At 44.0% G+C, this 24,761-nt stretch overlaps 1 protein-coding gene, 1 long non-coding RNA gene and 1 pseudogene across 3 annotated transcripts; all 3 read left to right on the forward strand.

The window, feature by feature from the left end:
* The first annotated feature begins 716 nt into the window (after positions 1 to 716).
* On the forward strand, positions 717 to 9,855 carry LOC120053842. The gene is made up of 7 exons (XR_005477550.1): positions 717 to 881; positions 1,168 to 1,262; positions 1,354 to 1,533; positions 5,771 to 5,866; positions 6,029 to 6,204; positions 6,402 to 6,494; positions 9,708 to 9,855. It is a non-coding gene; the product is annotated as an uncharacterized LOC120053842 (long non-coding RNA).
* A 206-nt stretch (positions 9,856 to 10,061) lies between these two features.
* LOC120053841 lies at positions 10,062 to 15,603 on the forward strand (annotated as a pseudogene).
* Positions 15,604 to 15,966: 363 nt separating this feature from the next.
* On the forward strand, positions 15,967 to 24,719 carry exoc3l1 (exocyst complex component 3-like 1). Of its 2 annotated transcripts, XM_039001106.1 has the most exons (13): positions 15,967 to 17,842; positions 18,380 to 18,546; positions 19,171 to 19,390; positions 19,618 to 20,027; positions 20,265 to 20,554; positions 21,325 to 21,442; positions 22,125 to 22,250; positions 22,435 to 22,535; positions 22,713 to 22,829; positions 23,035 to 23,311; positions 23,399 to 23,557; positions 23,775 to 23,908; positions 24,098 to 24,719. In XM_039001106.1, the coding sequence occupies exons 1-13, from the start codon at positions 17,803 to 17,805 to the stop codon at positions 24,282 to 24,284; spliced, it is 2,346 nt and encodes a 781-aa protein (XP_038857034.1). In that variant the 5' UTR covers positions 15,967 to 17,802; the 3' UTR covers positions 24,285 to 24,719. The 2 variants fall into 2 exon arrangements, with proteins under 2 accessions (XP_038857034.1, XP_038857035.1); XM_039001107.1 differs by lacking the exons at positions 15,967 to 17,842; positions 18,380 to 18,546 and having other exon boundaries at positions 19,285 to 19,390; positions 19,623 to 20,027; positions 24,098 to 24,718.
* The last annotated feature ends 42 nt before the right edge of the window (positions 24,720 to 24,761 follow it).

A 24,761-nucleotide genomic window follows, 5' to 3' on the forward strand; every position in this document is an offset into this window, starting at 1 on the left:
TCCTGGGTGGTAACGAGCCCACCTAGTATATGGAAAAAGGGATGAAATGTTTATTGGTTGTGACACCTTACAGGTGTCAAACGGGGGAATCAAAAATAAAATAAAAAATGTCTATGTTAATCAAAAATGTTTATGTTGACACCTTTTAGGTGTCAAACGGGGGATTGTGGGGTTTTTATAAGGTTTTTTGACATGCTTAACTAACTATAAGCTAGTAGGGCTTCTTATGCATTAAAGTTTGAATTGCTGACTCTTGTGAACCTGCATTTTCCATTGTTCTCACTTTTACCAGTGCTCAGGGCCTAACCATGAATATCAGCCTGAAATGTGTGTGTGTTAAAGAGAGCGCTGTACTGTGTGAAATATGTGTGTGTATGCAACAAATGTATCAGTAGTGTGGGCGCTGTACTGTGTGGCCGAGACTGTGCTAATCTTAGAGAGACACAGGAGGGGGGTGAATCAGGAGACTGCTGACCAGACAATAACAGATAAACTATACACACGAAAAACATATGTGCGGTTCTGAGTCATGCACTATAACCCAATACTATAACAAACGTGATCAGCAACTATATTATATGTGATTGAATACTATAACAAACGTGATTTGATATTGACAACCTGTTTGGGCGCCTGGATGTCTGTGTGTGTGTGCTGGAAGTAACAGTTAGCTCAGATAAGAAGCTGGGAAGCTGTAGTTAGCCTTGAGCGAGAACAGTGGACATTGTATACAGGTGCGAATATCTCAGACAATGTTATAAAACTGTCTGACCCCAGTCTCTGGGGTGAAGGAGCGTAATCTACACAGCAACAATGAAGGGACACCAGAAAGCGCAAAGAAGCTGGGACCAGCTTGTGTGCCAACATCAACGATATGCTGGGTAAGTCTAAACCACGCCCAGTCTCTATTCTGACAGGCCGGCTCGGAAGTGGGAACTAACCTCTGTCAGAGTATAATATAATATCTTTGTCAGAAACAAATCAGTTCTCTGTCTTATCCTGCGTGATGAAACATTGAACCCGTATATACGGAAATTGTATTTGCCATTTATTAACTTTTGAATTAAACAATTATTTTAACTAAGTTCAGGTGTACTACTGTTCCTATCTCAGTTGAACTTTCGCAACCCTAACAGCACTGCACTTCATTTGGTGTTTATTTTATAGGAGCATGGATAGGAAACATCGAAGTGGGTTGTCGACAGCTTTGAAGAGACAGAGAGACCCTCTGTCTGACACATAGGACAATGTCCCCTCGTCAGGTGAGTGTGTTGTCAATGTGTAACTAACAAACACCTAACAGTGCAGTGTTGGGGCATACCTGTTATTATGAACGTCCTTATCCTGTCTTAGAGGTCAATGATGTTCAGAAGAGGCGTCACCTGAAGTTGTTGGGCGAGGACAACGTCAGTCCTAACAAGAGTTCTTCATCAAGAGACCACCTCTGCTGTGCAGAGCTGGAGGTGAAGCCCGACACCCCTGCTCTCTGCTCTGTCCGCTCCAGAGTACAGCAACTAACCCAGAGACGTGAGGGTAAAATAAGATATGCTGTTGCTAATATTATCTATCCTGATTGCCTAGTCACTTTTACCCCTACCTACATGTACATATTACCTCAACTATCTCATTGTAAACTCAGAAAAAAAAAGAAATGTCCCCTCACTGTCAACTGTGTTTATTTTCAGCAAACTTAACATGTGTAAACATTTGTATGAACATAAAAAGATTCAACAACTGAGACATAAACTGGACATGTGACTAACAGAAATGGAATAATGTGTCCCTCAACAAAGGGGGGTTCAAAATCAACAGTAACAGTCAGTATCTGGTGTGGCCACCAGCTGCATTGAGTACTGGATTGCATCTCCTCATGGACTGCACCAGATTTGCCAGTTCTTGCTGTGAGATGTTACCCCACTCTTCCTCCAAGGCACCTGCAAGTTCCTGGACATTTCTGGGGGGAATGGCCCTAGCCCTCACCCTCTGATCCAACAGGTCCCAGACGTGCTCAGTGGGATTGAGATCCGGGCTCTTTGCTGGCCATGGCAGAACACTGACATTCCTGTCTTGCAGGAACTCACGCACAGAACGAGTAGTATGGCTGGTGGCATTGTCATGCTGGAGGGTCATGTCAGGATGAGCCTGCAGGAAGGGTACCACATGAGGGAGGAGGATGTCTTCCCTGTAACGCACAGCATTGAGATTTCCTGCAATGACAATAAGCTCAGTCCGATGATGCTGTGACACACCGCCCCAGACCATGACGGACCCTCCACCTCCAAATCGATCACGCACCAGAGTACAGGCCTCGGTGTAACTCATTCCCTCGACGATAAACGTGAACCCGACCCTCACCCCTGGTGAGACAAAACTGCGACTCGTCAGTGAAGAGCACTTTTTGCCAGTCCTGTCTGGTCCAGTCGACGGTGGGTTTGAGCCCATAGGCGACGTTGTTGCCGGTGATGTCTGAGGACCTGCCTTACAACAGGCCTACAAGCCCTCAGTCCAGCCTCTGTCAGCCTATTGCGGACAGTCTGAGCCCTGATGGAGGGATTGTGCGTTTCTGGCGTTTCTGGTGTAACTCGGGCAGTTGTTGTTGCCATCCTGTACCTGTCCCGCAGGTGTGATGTTCGGATGTACCGATCCTGTGCAGATGTTGTTACACGTGGTCTGCCACTGCGAGAACGATCAGCTGTCCATCCTGTCTCCCTGTAGCGCTGTCTTAGGTGTCTCACAGTACAGACATTGCAATTTATTGCCCTGGCCACATCTGCAGTCCTCATGCCTCCTTGCAGCATGCCTAAGGCACGTTCGCTCAGATAAGCAGGGACCCTGTGCATCTATTCTTTGGTGTTTTTCAGAGTCAGTAGAAAGGCCTCTTCAGTGTCCTAAGTTTTCATAACTGTGACCTTAATTGCCTACCGTCTGTAAGCTGTTAGTGTCTTAATTAGCAACCGTTCCACAGGTGCATGGGAAACGGTGTTTAAACCCTTTACAATGAAGATCTGTGAAGTTATTTGGATTTTTACAAATTATCTTTGAAAGACAGGGTCCTGAAAAAGGGATGTTTATATAGCCCAATAATGGACTAAAGGAGCCTTACTCCTTATAGCTCAAGGACCTTACATGTTCTTTTTAAAGGCGAACTGGCTCTGGCAGCCAAAATGGCCAAACACTCCATCTAAACGTGAATCAATTCTCAAATGCGGTATGGTTCTGAAAACATAAATCCCTCTATTTTAACTTTTACTTGGTACTCATCCCGGATCCGGGAGCACCCTCATCAGTAAAAGAGCTGACTAGCATAGCCTAGCATAGCGCCACAAGTAAATACTAGCATCTAAATATCATGAAATCACAAGTCCAAGACACCAGATGAAAGATACACATCTTGTGAATCCAGCCATCATTTCTGATTTTTAAAATGTTTTACAGGGAAGACACAATATGTATTTCTATTAGCTAACCACGATAGCAAAAGACCCAACTTTTTTTTCCCACCATTTTTTTACTGCATAGGTAGCTATCACAAATTCGACCAAATAAAGATATAAATAGTCACTAACCAAGAAACAACTTCGTCTGATAACATATTTATTGTATAGCATATGTTTTGTTCGAAAAATGTGCATATTTCAGGTATAAATCATAGTTTTACATTGCAGCCACCATCACAAAATCTCACCAAAGCAGCTAGAATAACTACAGAGACCAACGTGAATTACCTAAATACTCATCATAAAACATTTATGAAAAATACACAGTGTACAGCAAATGAAAGACAAACATCTTGTGAATCCAGCCAATATTTCCGATTTTTTAAGTGTTTTACAGTGAAAACACAATATAGCATTATATTAGCTTACTACAATAGCCTACCACACAGCCCCATTCATTCAACATAACGTTAGCGATAGCGAATAAACCAGCAAAAGATATTAATTTTTTCACTAACCTTCTCAAACTCCATCAGATGACAGTCCTATAACATCATATTACACAATACATATATGGTTTGTTCGAAAATGTGCATATTTAGCGGCACAAATCGTGGTTATACAATGAGAATAGTAGCCAAACTGCAAACAAAATGTCGGGAGAAATCTTGGGAGAGGCACCTAATCTAATCAATAACTGATCATAAACTTGACTAAAAAATACAGGTTGGACAGCAAATGAAAGATACATTAGTTCTTAATGCAACCGCTGTGTTAGATTTTTAAAATTAACGTTACTACGACATACAGCGTGCGTTAAAGCGAGACCGCACCGAAATTAATGGCGGAATAATAGTTTAACTTTTTCGACAGAAATTACGAATTAACATCATAAATAGTTCTTACTATTTGATGAGCTTCCATCAGAATCTTGTACAAGTTGTCATTTGTCCAGAATAATCGTTGCTCGGTTGTAGAAGGTCGTCTTCAACTGTGGAATTAGCAGCAAACTTTAGCCATGTGGTGCAGACGTGTCCAACTCAGCATAACGCAGAACAAAGAAAATCCCGAAAATCGCAATATACTGATATAAACTGATATAACTCGGTTTAAAATAACTACATTATGATGTTTTTAACACGTATATCGAATAAAATCAGAGCCGGATATATCTAGCGCCTATAACAACAGCTTTTCAGGACGCAATCCTGAGGTCTGTCTCGCGTCATGACGAACGTAGAAAAGACTGCACACCCGGTTCCAAGAGCTCTTGTTCGGCCTCAGATCTACCTAGACACCCCATTCCAATTCTCACTGCTTACTGACATCTAGGGGAAGGCGTATGCAGTGCATGTAGACCCATAGATTACATGCAAATTAATAAACTGACCCTGGAACAGAGCCCCCGATTTCAGATTTCTCACTTCCTGACAGGAAGTTTGCTGCAAAATGAGTTCTGTTTTACTCACAGATATAATTCAAACGGTTTTAGAAACTAGAGAGTGTTTTCTATCCAATAGTAATAATAATATGCATATTGTACGAGCAAGAATTGAGTACGAGGCAGTTTAATTTGGGAACGAATTTTTACAAAGTCGAAATGGCGCCCCCCTATTGAGAAAAGGTTTTAATATCACTTCAAAATTTCACAAATGCAAAGTACACAGTTACTGTACAGTGTTTTAATAGTTGCAGTATTTTTCAGTGACAACATGTTTGTGTCGTCCGACTTCCAGATTTACACACAGGTGTTCGGAGATGCACATAGCTAATTTGCACAGGTGTCCACTCTGTTTTCTGTCTGTTTTCCTGTAAACAAGGACTGTAACATGAAAAATATGGCTGTGTGGGAACCCTGACCCTATAAAGGTGTATCAATTTAACCTTTTGTTCTTTGAAGATTATTTCTCGCCGATATGAAAGAAAAGGTCCTTGTGCTTCAAAAACCGTACCGCAAGCAATGCATGTTAATGTTCAGACCAAGCGTTGGGAGTCTTATAAAACTTTCCTGTACAGAAAACGCCTTCTTCCAATAACTTATGTAATGGAACTGAGAGTCATCATGATACTAGCGCTATCCTTGTATTATAGCCTCTTTATTGATATTCATTGTGTTTCTATTTTTATTTAGAAAAAAAAATTGTGCTTTTTAACTGCATTGTTTGGAAAGGGCTCGTTAAGTAAGCATTTCACGGTAAAGTCTACACCTGTTGTATTTGGAGCATGTGACCAAGTTTGATTTGATAACTCTCCCTCCTAAAATAACCTACTTGCAATACTTAGATCTGTAGTCATTGAGAAACAGTGACCAACGGTGGTTGTTTTGTTTGTAGGAGGGCCTCTACTGGCTCCGAGATGCCTCTCTGATCCAGGGTCTGGGGTACCATCCATTATAATCCAGGAAAGGTTCAAAGAGCACATTATTATTGGTGAGTAATCTTACACATTCACCTTTTAATGCTTCTTTACACAGTGTGCCACACTCACTTGCCAATGTAAAGACCGCATCATTATCAGTCATTAAATGTGAGGGAGAACACTTGTCTGCTCTGAGGTTGTTGTATGATAGGAGCATCTGGTCTGTTTTTCAGGTGAGGCAGAATTCAGCTCACGGATGGAGCGGTTTAACGCCCCCACCACCCGTCCGGCCAGCCCTCTGCCAGGAAACTGGTGCCCCCGTACCCTCTCCAACGCCGTTACCAACTTACAGCTTAAACTTTAGGACAATGAAACACCCAGCTCCAAACAAGCCTCCTGCATACGCCAGGTCTGTGCCACACACACACACACACACACTCCAGGCAGTGAAGTAAGATTTTCAATGTGGTTTGTGTGCTCACCAACTCTCTTGAGAACAGCAGGAGCTTATCTAGAGGTATGCAATGCTGAAATGTTGATATTACACAATTGTTAAGATTCCTGGGAAGTGTCTGTCTAAAGGCTTCTATTTGTCTGACCAATCAGGAAAGGGAGGGGGAGCTGCGACTCTTAAGGGCCCAGACAATCGCAGAGAATGTCTTTCTAAAGCAAAGATTCTCTGATTCCTCACTGACTGAGGTAAGTTTGGTGTTACCCTCCCCTTGTGTCTGGTAATAGAATATTGTTCTTAAGGGTTATGTTTGTGGCTCTTTGGTTGAGCTCAAGTACTCGCTTCCTGATAGAACAATGATATTTGTTGTGAGATCATTAGAGGGCGACCCCAACCTTCTCCTCATCCTCCTCTCGGATGATGGTGTCACAGGTGTCACTGACCATCATTGTCCTCTTCAAAGTCATGTGAATGGTAATCGGGTTTAGGGTTCACCTGGTCCTTCACATAGTGGCACAGTACCTTTTGTAATATGTCTATTACAAAAGGCTGCATAGATGTGTGCTTGAGAGGAACAAAGGTGCTTGCTTGTATTTTGGCCTGAGCTATGGGTGAAGGACGGCAGCTTTACCGAGACTTCTGTCACTGCTAAGATCCATGGAGTGGAGGCTCCGATCCAAGACATTGGTAAGACACTGCAAGAGGAGAAGTCACTATTACAGATGAAGAGCTTGGAGGTAGACACTTTAACGGTATATGTTGAGAAAAATCTAACTGTTCCTGTTAGTCAATCTGAGTTTTGTGCAAATGTGAGTGTAGAATAGGGGTGTGAGATTGATTATACAACAGGTGATGAGAGCCTCAGTTTACAACATGGATGTCCCACCACAAGAGGTGGAGGAGACGCATGACAGAGGAGGCGGAGTGCACTCTGGACATTTGTCAGGGAAATGCTCTGCCAGATAAACGACATGAGGCAGCAGAGGGTCCTTTAGTGAAAGAGCAGGACAAGGCAGAGTCTTCTGCTAGTAACAAGCAGGAGGAAAGAGGTTCAGTCCTTAGTGAGAAGCAGAGGGGTGTAAAGTTCTATATAGGTGAGCAGTTGGATGATGACTCCCATTCCCTTTTAGATGATAAGCAAATGTCAATGGAGTCAGGAGGAGGTAGGGTCCACGATAGAGGAAGTGAAGGGGATGATGAGGTCCCCACTAGAGGAGGAGAAGGAAATGAAGTGTTCTGTAGTTGAAGAGATGGGGTACTTTGTAGGTGAGGAGCAGATGGACGTGGGGTCCCCACTAGAGAAGGTTGGGTTGCCATTATGTCAGGAGCAAGAGGAGATTGAATCTTCTGGAGTTGAAGAACAAGGGAAGCCAGAAAGTCTTGTAGATGAGGTCCAGGGTGTGGCGTCTGCTGAAGGTGAAGACCAGGGGAGGGGGGTTCTGTTTTGGGTCATAAGCAAGGGTTGACCACAAACTCATCAGACAGGGAACAGGAAGACTCTGAGCTGCATAGAGATGAGGAACAGACTTGTGAACTGCAGTCAGAGGCAAGAGAGCTAAAGAAAGTCACCTTTACCCTGGAGCCAGAACTTATCAATGACTAGGCCCTGTGTGAGCTGGACTCCTCATCTAGCTGGAGAAGAGCGAGTATGTCAGGTGAGACAAATGTGGTCTAGGGCTGTTGGCACAAGTTGGTGAGGTGATAAATAAACAATTTGGGTTTCTTACAGTGATTTTAGAAAGTATTCATACCCCTTGACTTATTCCACATTATGTTGTTACAGCCTGAATTCAAAATGGATTAAATATATTTTTTTTTCCTCGAACCCATCTACACACACACTACTCCATAATGACAAAGTGAAAATATGTTTAGTCATTTTTGCACATGATTGAAAATTAAATACAGAAATATATAATTTACATAAATATTCACACCCCTGAATCAATACTTTGTAGAAGCACCTTTGGCAGTGATTACAGCTGTGAGTGTTTCTGGGAAAGTCTCTAAGAGCTTTCCACACCTGGATTGTGTAACATTATATTCAAAATTCTTCATGCTCTGTCAAATTGGTTCTTAATTAATCATTGCTAAACAATAATTTTCAGGTCTTGCCATAGATTTCTAAACAGATTTAAGTCCAAAGTAACTCAGCCACTCAGGAACATTCACTGTCTTAGTAGTAAGCAACTCCAGTGTAGATTTGTGTTTTAGGTTATTGTCCTGCTGAAAGCTGAATTAATCTCCCAGTGTCTGTTGGAAAGCAGAGTGAACCAGGTTTTCCTCTATGATTTTTGCCATTAGTTTCTTTTTCATCCTGAAAAACTCCCCAGTCCAAACCGATTACAAGCATACCAATAACATGATGCACTGTGTGTGTGTGGTACTCAGTAATGGCTTGTATTGGATTTGCCTCAAACAAAACACGTTGTATTCAGAACAAAGTTAATTGCTTTGCCACATTTTGTGCAGTATTACTTTAGTGCCTTGTTGCAAACAGGATGCATGTTTTGGAATATTTGTATTCTGTACAGGCTTCCTTTTCACTCTGTCAATTAGGTTAGTATTGTGGAGTAACTACAATGTTGTTGATCCATCCTCAGTTTTCTCCTATCACAGCCATTAAACTCTTAACTGTTTTAGTCACCATTGGTCTCATGGTGAAATCTGAGCAGTTTCCTTCCTCTCCAGCAACTGAGTTCGAAAGGAGGCCTGTGTGTATTGATACACCATCCAAAGTGTAATTAATAACTTCACCATGCTCAAAGGGATATTCGATGTCTGCTTTTTTAATTTTTACCCATCTACCAATAGGTGCTCTTGTGAGGCATTGGAAAACCTCTCAGGTCTTTGGTTGAATCTGTGTTTGAAATTAATTTCTTGACTGAGGGACCTTACAATTATCTGTATGTGTGGGGTACAGAGATGAGGTAGTCATTCAAAAACGTTAAACACTATCGCAAACTTGTTAAGCACATTTTTAGGCTTGCCATAAAAGGGGTTGAATACCTATTGACTCAAGACATTTTAGCTTTAAATTTGTTAATTTGTAATCATGTTGAAAAATCATAATTCCACTTTGAGATTAAGGGGTATTGTGAGTAGGCCAGTGACACACAATCTCAATTGAATCCATTTTAAATTCAGTCTGCCTGTAACAACAAAATGTGGAGAAAGTCTAGGGGTGTGAATACTGTCTGAAGGCACTGTACATGCAGTCACTTACACACCTGGGTTATAAATATACTGGTCATATTTTACTGTCTGCAGTGCACTCCATTCTAAACAATCAGTTCAATGGGTCACTGCCACCACCTCACACCCCTATCATTATTTTTTACACTGAACAACCAAATGATGAGCCATTTGAAATATTGGAAGTTGGAAAACCAGGTCCCAGACATACTACAGCAGTAGTTTGTTTGAATGTTAACTTACTGCATATGGGGATTTATCCACAGAGGCTGAGCTGAGCTCTCAAGATGAAACCAACACTGCTGAGATGATTGACCTGATGTTTAAGGACATGCTGGAGGCATTGTCCGGGTTAGGGGAGGGTTTGGCCGGTCGGGAAGTCCTTGTCCCATCGCGCTCTAGCGACTCCTGTGGAGAGACGGGCGCTTGCACGCTGACACGGTTGCCAGTTGTACGGTGTTTCCTCTGACGCATTGGTGCAGCTGGCTTCCGGGTTAAGCGAGCAGTCCGGGTTAAGCGAGCAGTGTGTCGAGAAGCAGTGCGGCTTGGCGGGGTCGTGTTTCGGAGGCTGCGCGGGTCTCGACCTTCGCCTCTCCTCAGTCCGTACGGGAGTTGCAGTGATGGGACAAGACTGTAACTACCAATTGACTATCAAGAAATTTGGGTAAAAAGTACAACAACAAAAAATTATTGGCTTGTGATTTCTACCTGTGACTGATGACCCCAATGTGTTTTGTCATTGATTGATTGACAGCATCGATGCCTACCGTACATTGAGGCAGAGCACCAAGCCAGCAATTCAGAGTGTAACCCCAGGGTTGCAGAGGCGTGCTGCTGAGGAGTCCCGCCCCCAGCAAACTGTCAACACCAAGGACAGGATCATGGTCTGTAGTACAACTTGGAGCGGTTGAGTCTATTGTGTCTCCTGTGTCATGGAGCGTGACTACCAGTGTAGCATATCATCCAAAACGTTCCTTTATGTGAAGGCATTGACAAATGTACCACATGGATAACATAACTATGCCTCTGACACTGTAAATAAATATTATTTAAATGATTATGGCTGGGTGGAGTGAATATCCTGTCCTGCTGTGATTGGTCAGGTTCTGAATGAGGAGGCTGCCAAGCTGCAGACGGTCATCAATCAGACGTTGCAGGCCCTGAGCTGCTGCACTGATGAGGACAACGGCAGGGGTTCCCTGGAGGAGGCCGAGGCTGAGAAACTACTGCTCATCTCCTGTGAGTCGCCGCTGGTCATATCCACCTTCTAGCGCCATGATTCCAGTTTTTCCATCTGCTCAGTTAGTTTCTACACAAACTCATCTCTATCTCTGTCCTATGGTTATTCCTCTCCTTTCCCTCCCAAATCCTTCTATTCTGGAGTGAATGATGAATCTCTTGATTAGTCTCCATTGTATTGTCATCTGACTGTCCCCTCTCACTCTGGGTCAGGTGAGCAGCGGGCGGCCCTGCTGGCTGAGGTGACCAGGCTAAGGGAGAGGGGGTCTCAGGGGAGTTAGAGGGCGGTGATGGTGAGGGGGACTCCAGCATGTCCCAGCAGCCCTGCAGGGGCACCGTCAGCATCAACAGTGTCCAGCTCCCTCTCAAGGTGGAGTTTGTCTGCTCAGCCCGCACACAAACAGGTATCTACCATCCGATAGGCTACGCATGTTGTCACCTTTATAATGTAAAGTTTATTTTGAATCTGCCAGCTGCAGAGGTTAGTTGTTTGCCTCTTCATTTAGGTTAAATGCACAAAACAGTGTAGTCCAATTCATGGTAAGCTCAAGACACCATACCAGATTATTAATGAACAAGTCTCCTGAATATTTCTCTTCTCCCTAAAGGTTGCCCAACTCACTATTTCTTTGTCCTGATTCGCTATGGACCCTGCAACATTGTTGCGACCCCATTGGCCACTGCAGCGAACGCCCAGAATGGAGACACCATCTCCTTCCCCACCTCCATCACCCTGTGAGTCCCGCCACTGGTTCCACATATGGAGTATGTGGAGTGAAGGTGACAACTCGATTGTCGGTCTATACAGTAGGTGGCTGTTTGTTCGCCATTTGCTTGCTGTTGGCGCGCGTGTTATAGAGACCACCTGCCGGTGGATGACTGACGGCCATCATTTTGGCCGTATTTCTACATGTAGAATCAGTTTGCAAATTACGGCCGACACTGTTCAGAGGTGCCAAGTACTCTCGGCCGGCAATCCTACTGGTCTGTCCGTGCCTTGAAGGAGATGCGTATGTAATGTCTACTGTATTACTGAAATGGCTGTCACCCCTCGTCTGTCCAAGTCTTTTTGATTCTGTACTGTGTCCCTTCAGGCAGGACATTCACTCCAACTTTGAGATTGATGTTGAGGTCTACAGCCTGGTGAGATGGAACGTATTACTGAATGTTTCACCTAAAATGGGTGTATTAGTAAATCTTTACAATAGAGGGTCAATGATGAGAAAGGTATTAATAGGTTGTATGTATTATTTCCAAACTGTCTTCTATTACTCAGTCCCACACCTCAGGGAACACCTGTAATGTGGATCTCCGCAGCTCCTCCAGGTCAAGGGTGAGTGAGCTAATCTTCTGATTTAAGAAATGCTGTCCAATGTTCTATAGATTACAATGAAGTATACATGCGAGTGTTCTGCACAAAAGCTCATTTCTGATCTTACTACTTGTTCTTCTTTAAGGTCACCCCAAGGAAGCTTCTAAGCACCATAAAGGTGATCAGCTTTCTTATCTGCCTAGTACTTGAAATGTCCCACTCACTGTATGTATCTGCATGACCCTTTTCAATGAAATGCTGTATATGTTAGGACACTGTATTGATCTGGGATATCAGAGAATACATATTTGATCAGTAAGAGTGCAGAAAGGCACACATGCATTTAATTTGGAACAGAGATGGATAGGCACCAACCCTTTTTCCTTACTTTTTACACATTTCTCATCTGAAAACGTTTTCTTGTTGCTTTTCAACAGAGATCCAACCACAATGTGACATGTAAGTATTATTGTCCCGGTTGCATATTATCTGAAGTTAACATTCATCCTGAGAGGTGGCAGTTTTTGATTTGGTTCAAATCAACCGCCCACAGCTTCTACCATGCCAGCCCTGAACACCCACCGCACCAGCCACTTCTCTCTGGTTGGTTCTCACAAGATCTCCCTGGCCTCCCTGGGCCAGAGCAAGTTCCCCCTGGACAAGGTAGACTCACCTCACCTGGCTGCACGTCAGTCACACCTGCTGCAGTGCTCCAGCCTGGATGATTGTGTATCAGATATTTTTACTGCAGTATGGGAAGATGTGGGGATTGATGTTTTTGTCACTGCATTCCATGGTTTTATCTTGTCCTTTTTTATTTTGAACCACCTGATTGCCAGCTTGTTTCACTCACTGTCACTTGAGGATGTGGGTTACCATTTGATTGAATCTATGTCATGTCACATTTCAGATTTTTCCACCCGTTGTATTTCTGTCAGTTGCGACATACAGATTGGAATGGTTGTCATTTCCTCACATGACTTTTGTTTGTTTTTGGTTTAAAGTTTTCCCGTGTCTGGGTGGGGATCACTAGTGAAGTAACCTTTACCACTCCCTGTGCTGTGTTTCCTCTTGTGCACAGATATAGTTTGAAGGCAAAATCAGGAGACTCCTGGGAGATGAGTTTCAGGAAAAGGTTTAGCTCTCACTTTTTCTCTTTTCTCTTTGCTTCTCCATTTGACTCCTTTCATGCCTCTGAGTGTGTGGCCAGCAACACTGGTATCAACAACCAATAATTAGTCTTAGCTACACTGGCTTCAATATCAGTGATGGTGTACTCTATAGGTAGATGAAAATGTGTGTAGAAATAAATGTATGTTCCTATGACTTAGAGCAAAATCCTCTCTGCACAGGTGCCCTTCCTATCTCCACTAGAGGGAAACCTCTACCTGCGACTAGACAGCGAGAGCCACTCTAACGTCCAACACCAGGGCTTCCTTGTGAGTTACTGTTTTGTTTAAACCCATATCATTGGGATCTCTCCTGTGAATATTATCCTGCTCCTGTCCTCTATACTTTCTTTACGGTATTTCATCTTCCACCCACCCCTTCTTTCTCCCTTCTTCCATTCAGACAATGTTTGAGGTGGTGAATGGATTTGGAGCTTGGCATCAACGCTTCTTTGTCCTGGAGGGAAACCATATGTCCTATTGGAACCACCAGGGCAGCAAGGTGGGCATTGAATTGACAGATGACTATAGACTGGAGCTCTTAGTTCTATTTCTTGTAGACCAAGTTACACCCTGACTTGATATTTCTTAAGGTCATTGAACTCTTAAAACCATTCTGTTATTCCTCTACTGTTCTGTCTGTTTTGCTTGCAGGCAGCAGAAGGCAGCATCTCTTTGTTTAGTTCCTCTAGTCAAAGTGTAAAGCCAGTGAAGAGGGACTCCTGTGCTCGCACTTATACTTTTGAACTGGTCAGTGGCATCCAGACTGCACAACAGGATGACCAGCGCGCTCTGGCCAAGTAAGATGATATTTCATAGTTGTCTAGCATGAACTGTAAAGTAACAACTACTCACATGATACAAGCAAATTACCATTCCTTGACAACAAGTGGTCATGAATGTTTTGTGAATGACGGATCCTGCTAAAGTAAGCCTATCTGTGTATGCCATAGACGGTGGTGTATCTTCATAGATCTAGCATGACATTTCAGTATTCTCATTAAGTGTTGAATCCAATCTCTGTTCCATGATCTCTCTGTTCTTCAGGTGCTGGTTCTCAGCAGATACGCGGGAGGATCGAGGGGACTGGATGGAGAAGCTGAACAAGGTTCTCCTGGACCTGCATACCTGGACTCACCGAGCCCTGAACCATGCTGGAGCACAGCCCAACACTCAGGCCAGCAGTGGAAACATAAGGGAGAGCAGTCTGTAACACACTATTATATAATGCTATGTCTTTATATATATATCTATCTCTCTATATCATTATGGATTCTTATGATTACCATTGGGAGGTTATTTTATACGTGGTGATATTTTTGCCTTGTCGCTTTGAATAGCTCTTTGAAATAGAGCTCCATCTTGTGGCCTATTAGCATTATATACTATTTAACTGAGCTTGATGTGGATAATTAACTACATCCATATAATCTAGAAACACTACTGAATAAGTATCAAAGCTTGTGCAGAAGAGCCCTAACACTAAATGGATGATTAGTCCAATAGTGTAGTTATAATTCTGATAAGCCAAACACTACAAAGCATGACATGGCTACTGGACAACATTATTTCAGTACTACAGCATTGCTGTAATACCCTCTAAAGTGTGGAAATATGTCTCTCAGAAATAATATAGTCTACCTAAAAGATATAAATACCTAATCTAAAAACTCATTAATTTAGTGATTTAAGTAGAATTGCAGTGCAAGTTGAGTTATAGTATTGTACTTGGCAACCTGCTACGAGGTTGAAAATACTGACCATTAATGAGTTCCTTCATTCAAAATCTAGTGCTGTGTTGTGCATAACACAACAGGGGCCAGACCACAAAAATGGCAGCTACCCAGGTGAGGCAAAGGAGAGTATAGAATGATGTACGTCCGAAGGAGATGTTCAGTATAATGTTAGTGCCTCATCTGATGATAAATCATAGTAGGGCCCTAAAGGGACATGGTGAATGTAGCTGCTGTCTGTAGACTCTGTAGTTAACCTATTTCTCTCTCCCCCCCCCCCCCTTTGATGTATTTGCTGCCAATCTGTCATTCTCTTTTTGTATGTGGATGTTATCAGCTACCTGTCAACATTCTTATAGGCAGTTGATTTGAAGGTACTACAAGTAAATAATACAAATGGCTCTAATAGTGTACATTATCTGATGAATTTGTTTTATGTCCCTGCAGTTTGCGTGGCATTTTCTTGTCAATTTTTTTTTTTACCCTGTACATTTTTATATGGAAAATATGAACATTGAGTTCAAAGCCCCATGGGCTCAAATGTAGCATTTATTGTCCGAGAAGTCTTTAAAGCTGACACACACAATGCAGTGTGACCTTAATGACCAATATTTCTCTATTTTAATATAGTGATGGCAATATTACAATATGAAAGAGCTAGCCATTGGCTGTGTTTATGACAGTTAAGTATTAAAGGCAGACTGCAGCAGTTTGTATCTCAATTTCTATAAAATAATTTCTGGGTAACAATGAAGTAACTTACTGTGATTGTTTTCAATTGAATTGGCCAAAAATAAACAAAATAGCTTCTTAGCAAAGAGACATTTTTCAAGCAAGAATTGTGCTAGGACTATGGGAGTGGCAAGAAGGTTTGAAACTCTTATTGGTCTATTTGAAGCAATAAGGCCCGAGGGGATGTGGTATATGACCAATATACCACGGCTAAGGGCTGTTCGAAGGCACAACGCGGAGTGCCGTGGTATATTGGTCATATATCACAAACCCCCGAGGTGCCTTATTGCTATTATAAACTGGTTACCAACGTAATTAGAGCAGTAAAAATATATGTTTTTGTCATACCCGTGGTATACGGTCTGATATACCATGGCTGTCAGCCATTCGGCATTCAGAGCTCGAACCACCCAGTTTACATAAACTGATTTGACACCTAGTGATGTCACCAGGCAGGCAAAAAACCCGTCCCACCAAAACAGCCAGAAATTTCGGGCAGTCTTTTCAAACAACGCCTACACTAAAAGGGCATTAAAATAATTCTCAATTTCACAGTATTATTCCAACCTCCTAGTGTGGGAATGTGTATATTAAACAGGATAATTACATTTGACTGCACTGGGCATTTAAGTGAATGGGGTTGGAGTGGAGCAGGAACTCAGCCCAGGTCAGGAATGCCAGACAGGAAGTACTCACTGTGTTTGGTTTACTACTACAGAAATAGACTTCCTGTTCCCTTGAGCCCCTCTGGGTGGAGGTGGGGCTGTTCTCAGCTCAAGGTGATGACAGTGGTGGAGGGGCGCAGGGGTACACATCTATATAGACCACTCCTCAAAGTGTTGTGTTCAGCCAGCAAACTGGGGTCCTAATTGGCACCTTGTTCTAAAATGTAGTGTACTATGTGGGACCTGGTCAAAAGTAGTGCACTTTGTAGGCAATATGATGCCATTTGGTATGCATACTGGGCCTATAGCTAGCATAACATTGACATGAGTGGTGAGATGCCCAGTGCACGCACACAAGGCCAATGTTGTGGCGGAAGTAAGGATAGACATCCAGTGACTTTAGTGATCCGGGTGGTAAGTAAGATACAGTAAGAACAATGGGGCACTGGCCTTGAAAGTACAACAGTCCCACCCTGAGAGGAGACAATATAACATCCTCTTCCCAATATGTTGCTGTCATATTTGGGAAGTTTCTCTTAGTCTTTTGTTTTGTTAGATACCTGGCCTCAACCCATTATGGTACTTGGCATATGAACCACTAAAGACATGGTACAGGAGGCTTTACATCAAATAAACTCTAATTGACTGCCTCACTGATTTGTGGAAGCTGCATCAACTGGATTGGGTTACAAACTGGAAAGGAAAATAGTTGTAAGAAATCCCATCACGAATACCAAGGCTGTAATAAATAATACCCCCACTGAGGCTGTTGTTGGCTAGTGTCTGTGCCACTTGGCATAGTTCAGTGTGTTTTGAAGAGGTCCAGGAAACGAGGAGATGTAAACACAGACGTGGGGAGAGGTCAGAGGCCTTGACTGATACACAAATAAACAAACTCCCTTTAGAGGTAGCAGTTGTGAAACGTCCCTAGTTTGTCCCAGATCTCAACAGCTGTGGAGGATCAGAGGACATTACTGGGACTTCGCTCCTCAAAGACCAATGTACAGCTTAAGGTCAGTACATAATTTACTCATTGTATTGAGCTGCTTTACAAACTACAATGTCTTACAAATATGGAATAGAGTTTTCCCTTTAATTTCTAATGGCAAGTACTGTATGCATGCATTTTTCTATCAACGAGTATGTATAACATGTATTTGCCCGTAGAGGAAAATAATAATTTCAGACACAGAGCGGCACTCTTCGACACAAGACCATAACCCCTTAGCTCTCCCCCTTTTCCCCCATCCATCTGGATTTTGTCTTTTGGCTGGAGTCCCCTCCCTCTTGCCCTCCCCCTCTTTGCCCCCTCTCCCTCCCTTCCTGCCGGCCTCTGCGTAGAGGATGTGTCTGGGAGTGTGAGAGGAAGGCCGTCAGTACAATGGATATGTGCCTTCGTTCCTCCACCCCTTCTCTCTCTTTCGGGCTCTGATCATCCCCCTCGTTCAGTGGTGTTCTGGCCGTCTGGGTAGGCCACTGTTGGTGGTGGACAGGCGGACCACTGAACTTAAATGTCAGACGGAGACAAGAATGGTGGTGACAAACCTGAAGGTACAGACGTCTACTCTACACACACTACTAACAACCAAAACAGACTACCCACTGACTAACCAACACCCACTTTTCACTAACTCACAACAGAGGAAAGACTAGATTGTAATACATTTGCATGTATATCTCTCATCCTCTCCAAATTGAATTGTTTCTGTGTTTAAGACCGAGGAAGCGTATTCCTTTCTGTATTTCAAGCATGATGGTGCTGTTAACGAATACATTAGTCTCATTCTCCATAGGTTTATTGTGCGGCAGAAATGCTGATTTCACATTTAATGCTTGTAGTAAACATCTGTCTCATGACCACCAGTGAGACAGACACAGAGCTGTTTGTTTAAATTGCACACGGATTAACACACCGTGCTGCTCTCCATTGACTCATAATCGCTCATGTCCCCACACACATACAAGCTGAACAAAACAGGGATTTTATTCTATAAAGACAGACAGAGATGCATACTTTCACGTGGATCCTCCTGTCACATAATGTCTGGTGAATTGAGCTTGTTTACGTGTGATTGACAAATGCGGCAGCGCTCCCAGAGGTGTGGCCAGAGGCGGAGCGGGCAGAGAGCTTGGCCCGGGGCGCGGCCCTGAAGTGGGCATCGGGTGTGTTCTGTCGCCCTGAGCATCTGGAGAGGTTAGGACAGTACCGCAAAAGGGAAAGCCAGAGGACCTCATCCATCCAGTCAAGACTCAAGGTATTCTGTTACTACAAACACACCTGCTCTCACTAGAGGCTATTGTCACTTTCCACATGAAATTTAAAAAACTTAAGGGAGAAATTGATTTTTCAAAATGTTTATGTGATGGCAGGTTATTAATCTGTGTCGATGTTAACATAATAAATGTTAAGGTGAAAAATCTGATGGCCTAATACAGGGCTGCCCAACCCTCTTCCTGGAGATCTACAGTCCTGTGGGTTTTCAGTCCAACCCTAATTTAACACACCTGGTTCTACTTATTAGCTGCTCAACAAGGCCTTAAGTAGCTGAATCAGATATGCTAAATTAGGGTTGGACTGAAAACCTACAGGACAGTAGATCTCCAGGAAGAGGGTTGGGCAGCCCTGGTCTCATAGCTCAAGGGTCGCCGTTGATAATGGCAGACCCTGGCCGTACCACCACTCTCCGAGGGTGTCTCAGGGGGAGTTGGTATATGCAAAAAACACATTTCCAATTCACACATTTGTATAATACACACTTGTACATGTGTGAAATAGGACAAATATAGGCACCCACCAAATTATTATTATATGGCACTTCCACTTGTGCCTTGATTGATTTTCTGATTGTGAGATCCTACATATGTTGCCTTTCCCCCAGTCAGTGGTCCAGTCCTACCTAGAGGGGGTAGGCTGGGGTCTGGAGCAGCTTCGTGAGGCCCGGGCAGAGCTGAAAGAGGTGTCCCATGCCCTGGGGAAGGCAGGGGTGGAGTCCAGCAGAAACGCAGAGGGAGTCAAGGCTCTGGAGATGATGCGAGAGGTCTCTGTCAATCACTGTCAACTCCTTGCTGCCGTTAGCAACCTGCCACGCCTCTACTCTGGTGAGACTGCCCCAACAGCTTCCTTGGTTCTGTAGCTTCACAACTGGGAAAATATTTCATGAATCTGTTCAAATAAAACTTAATTTAATCTTCAGAGAGACTCCCATAAATGCACATATCCTGTTCCCTAAGGAATAATTGAATGACTCCCTTTCAGCCTACACTTCAATAACTATGTCAATCTGTAACTTGGCTAAAACTACAGTGTCTCCCTTGTTACCTGTCAGTACAGAGCATGGTATCGGAGACAGAGAGGCTGGTGGAATCTCGCCGGCTCCTGGAGGCCCACGCACGTCTGATGGAGCTGGAGTGCTGGCAGGATGACGTCCTGTGGCAGCTCCATGGAGCAGGGGCCCCTGGGACAGCCCTCAGTGCCCAGGATGAGGAGCTGGTCAGGAACTACTTCTCAGGCGTTGGAAAGCTGGTGGAGGCTCTGGGGAAGGAGCTGTGGGCAGTGGTGGGGAGTGGACTGGCTTTAGCCCGGCAGAACCCTACGCCGTTTGTGTCTGCTGTGAGGATTGTGGAGCGAGAGGAGGCGCTGGATCAGGCCATGCTCGAGGAGAGAGGAGGTGCAGGGGGCCACAGCAGGCCTCTTCCCCCTGGACGGCCACGCTGCTGGAGGGAGCGCTTCTTCCAAGTATGTCTAGACTTGTATGTACACTAGTTGAATACAGTGAGATTCAATGATTGGGTTGAGCATCGTTCAAGAGCCCACATTGCTATGCAAGTAGAATTGTACAACACCATACATGACTGGAATAGAGCATGATGCAATAGGCCTAGGTCCTATGTTAATGAGATACAGGGATGGTTTTCCTTATGTTTTGACAGTAGCATTGTACAGGTGCTTTACAGTGATGTTGTACTCTGTTAGGTGTTGGAAGAGGCAGTGTCTGCACGTTTCCGTAGCGTCTCTTACCTGCACACCCGTGGGCCTGGCCTTGCAGGCCACCTGTCTGCCCTACAGCACGGAATCATGGGAGACCTGGCCACGGTGCGCCACCTGCTGGACCACTGCGTTCCGCCCCACTATAACCTGACCAGGGCCTACCTCCGCGCTTGCCACCGCTGTCTACAGTCACACATGGGCCAGGTCAGTGGATGGGAGCTGGAGAGCGGGGAGATCTTTGCTGTTCTTAACTGGGTCCTACACATCTACAACAGGTGAGCAAATATAGACCAAACAATTTGAGCCAAAGTATGTTTTTGTGTGTTAATAGGGTTGCAAAAGGAGGGTATATTACTGGAAACTTTATAAGTTTACCAGTAAACTTACAGAATTTTGGTATCTTTCAAGGCTTTTATGTATTCTATCACAAGACATTTAGTGGCCCGGTTATCACAGGTGTCTGTAATTATCTCTGGCCTGCTGTCTGGCCTTATCCCATTATTATATGAAATAATTACATAAGATGATTTCAAAATAAAACCTTGAATGACAAAGCTGTAAAAAATTATCCTAAATATAAACCATAATACCATTGGTGTTCAATACGGGAGTTTGAGAATGAAATATCCTTTATATTTTTAATTATTTGATTATGGCATTGTCTATGTATTTGTTGACAATGTTTTTGAGTCAATCTGGTGGCAGTTGTAAAAAAAAAGTCGATAGTTTGAGGAGTTGCAAAGGTAATTGAAAATAATGCTATTGTTGATTAAATGCTTTTTCAATAATTAGGCTATTTTCTCTTGAATCATATGATCTATCTACTAGAAACTCATGGACAATATGGACAAATTAATGCTATATATAATTTAAGTTATTCAAGTATAAATGACCAAAGTTACCATAGATTGCAATCGATTTTCTGTTGATTACAAAATTACTGAAGACTCCGGTAACTTTGGTAAATTATGGTAGCTTTGCAACCCTAGTTGTTAATGAGTGTAGAGTTGTTTTGGTGTGATCAGTGTGTACTGTATGTGTGCAGCTCAGATATGATGGGGCATCCAGACCTAATGGTGGAGATGGAGTCAGAGGAGCTGGGACCCCTGATCTCCCAGGAGTGTCTGGAACAGCTGCAGAACAAATACGTACACAGTGTGCGGGTGGGTGAGACTTCTGGGTCTCTGAGTTGTCTGTCTGTCTGCCTATCTATCTGTGTTTCTAACTAGGTCTTGTTTGTTTGTGTACTAATGCCTCTGTGCACGTGCACTGTGGTGTGGCATATCTGTCTCTGTGGATTTTTTTTTGTATTTTACCCCCTTTTTCTTCCAAATTTTCGATCTTTTCTCATTTCTGCAACTCCCCAATGGACTCGGGAGAGGCAAGGGTGGAGTCATGCATCCTCCGAAACATGACCCGCCTAACCGCGCTCCTTAAAACCAGCCAGCTTAACCCGGAAGCCAGCTGCACCAATGTGTCGGAGGAAACACTGTTCAACTGGCGACCGGGGTCAGCCTGCAGGCACCTGGCCTGCCACAAGGAGTCGCTAGAGTGCGATGAGCCAAGTAAAGCCCCACCGGCCAAACCCTCCCCTAACCCGGACAACGCTGGGACAATTGTGCGCCTTCCCATGGGACTCCCGGCCCCGGCCGGTTGTGGCACAGCCCGGAAATGAACCCGGGTCTGTAGTAACGCCTCTAGCACTGCGATGCCGTGGCTTAGACCGTTGCGCCACTCAGGAGGCCCCCGTGGAGTTTGTGTTTTATTGTGCTGTAGAAAAGTGTGGTGGAGTGTGTATTGTGCTGTAGAAAAGTGTGGTTGAGTGGAGTGTGTATTGTGCTGTAGAAAAGTGTGTCTGAGTGGATGCATAAGGCCCTGGAGGTGGAGCTGACAGACTGGCAGAGAGACCAGGAACCAGACACTGACCACGAAGGCTTTTACCTCACCAGCCTGCCAACCATCATCACACAGGTTAACATACATACCTCACTACCTCTACACTAATATTGGTTTAAAATGTGGTTAAATTATATTTCTATGCAGATACATGAGTTGTGGCAATGTTGTGTTTGTTTTGTGGCGACACATTGAGGAGTGTTTTGAGGCCGGTGATTGAGTTGGACTGATAATTGTGTTTGTGTTGTGGTTGTGTTAGATGCTGGAGGAGAATGCACGGGTGGCTCTGATGGTTAGTGAATCACTTCGGGATCAGACCATACAGATGGGGCTCTATGAGATGGAGAACCTCCTCAATAGGTGGGTCAGTGTTCTTATGTCAGTATGTTTGAGAATGTGGCACAAAATCAGTGATACTTTTCACACATTTAAGGTCTAATGCAACCTATGATATTTTATTGTAACTGCAATTAAATACGGGGTCCTCGTTCTCTTTCCATCATGTAAGTCTCTCATCCCGTCTCCCTCTGTTTCCAGGTTTCGGGAGGCTCTTGTGGAATTTGGGAAGGAGCACCGCAGGGATCAGAGCACAAATCAAAACAAGTTCTATCTCCATTATCTACTGGCCTCTATAAGCAACTGCATCATCCTCAAGTGAGCTTCTGTACATTGTTTTATTTTTGTCAGTGTTATCTGTTTCTGTTCATCTGTATGTTCATCAATGTGACTCTGTGTACACACATACATGCTGTATATTATACAGTTTGTTCAAGACTGTCCTTGCCTCTCCTCTCAACTCCTTTCCTCTTCTTCCCCTCCCCTCTCTTCTGTTTCTCCCCGTTTCCTATCCTCTCCTCAGGACCTCCACAGAGAGTTTGCAGCAGCAGCTCTCGTCCCGTTCAGCCAGCCGGTTCTCCCGGACTCCCCCCGGCCCCCTGGCTGCTCTGGACCGGGCAGTGAGGAGGGCCTGCCGCCTGGTGATGGACCAGCTGCTGCTAGAGCTCCAGCCTTTCCTGCAGGGACTACTGTCTCGCTCCTGGCTGGCCCAGGGAGATGTCATGGTTACCCTGAAGTTATGTGGAGTCCTGGAGCGCCATTTTGAGCTGTATAGTCGTGTTCGCCCACCCTGCCGGCAGGTCAGGCTCTTTGACAATCAAATTAGTCTGTAAAGGACTTATACTAGTCTCCTGTATGGTATTGTTGACCCCTCCCTGTTCCTGTAGCGTTTGCAGGAAGAGTGCCAGTGGCTGACGGTAGTGGAGTATGTGAGGGTGTTGATGCAGAAGAGGCTGGTGTGTCGGAATGCAGAGGAGCGGCGCCAGCTCGCCCAGAGAATGGCACTGGATGCCCAGCATCTGAGGGATCTCTTCCAGGGCCTGGTGGTGAGGATAGCCTTGAGTTTAGCCACACCCAGTGACACCCAGTTTAGTGGGACACTCGGCACAGCTCTGCTCTGTCCTCTATCCCACGGTCCACGGACTACATACCCAACCCAACCCACACCATACTCAACATATACCCACCCCTTCCTTCATTTTTATTCACTACACCATTTTATTTACAGTATTCCATGTTCATGCATGCACTGTGTCTGTTTAGGAAGTGGAGGGATCAGTGAGTGAGGTGAACCCAATGGCTTTACTGCCTGTTCTGGCTGACTTCATCCGGCTAAAAGACCCTAGCATGCTTACGCTCGAGGTGTCTGGACTGGTGGCCAAGTACCCTGATATCAGGTATACACACAATCTTTACCATATCAATTTCCTGTAAATCAATTCATGTTTTTTAACACATCTAACATTTGCCTTAATGACCTCACTCCTAAGACATGATTATATCAGGGACACTTGTACAGCTGTCTCTTCAGTAATCAGGTGTTGATCTTCTGTGTTGGTCTTCTCTCTTCTGTCTGTGCCCCTCAGTGATGAGCATGTGTCAGTGTTGCTGGATGTTAGGGGGGATGTTTCCAGGGATGTGAGGGGTACAGTTCTGGATCTCCTGGAGCAGAGCACTCCTCCTCTTCCTGCTGGCTACCGACCCATCTTCTCTGACATCCTGGTCCCTACTCCTAGCATGCCATTCTGTCTGCCTACTGCCAAGTGTGCCTGACTACAATTTTGCAGCCTTTAAATCCACGCAACACACAGCTTGTGATTCATAAGTTATATCAACTTTATAATACATCCATCCACCGCACAGTGGATTGTATATCAAGCTTGATGGTCTGCAGAGTTCAAATCTATGTTTATTGGTCTTGTACACAGTTTAGCAGGTGTTATTGCAGATGCAGTGAAATGCTTGTCCAGCTTCACAGGGTGGTACTATGGATATTGTCTGGTGAGATGGTCTTAATGAATACATTACAATTCCAATGTAATTTAAATCAATCCGTTTGATGTTCTGAATTGATTGTTACCACAAGAGACTGTACCTACAGAAAATCGGGGGGCACCTGTAATGTGATGTATTTTACTGTATTATTCATTGTAAGTATATTCAGATGAACAATACATTCTAAATGAAAATCTGTGGATTTCGTTACTTTTTACTTGGAAAAATAGTTGATGAATCTGTTACATGACAAGT

Source organism: Salvelinus namaycush, chromosome 9 (assembly GCF_016432855.1).
Source record: "Salvelinus namaycush isolate Seneca chromosome 9, SaNama_1.0, whole genome shotgun sequence".
In the NCBI taxonomy this organism is placed as follows: Eukaryota; Metazoa; Chordata; class Actinopteri; order Salmoniformes; family Salmonidae; genus Salvelinus; species Salvelinus namaycush.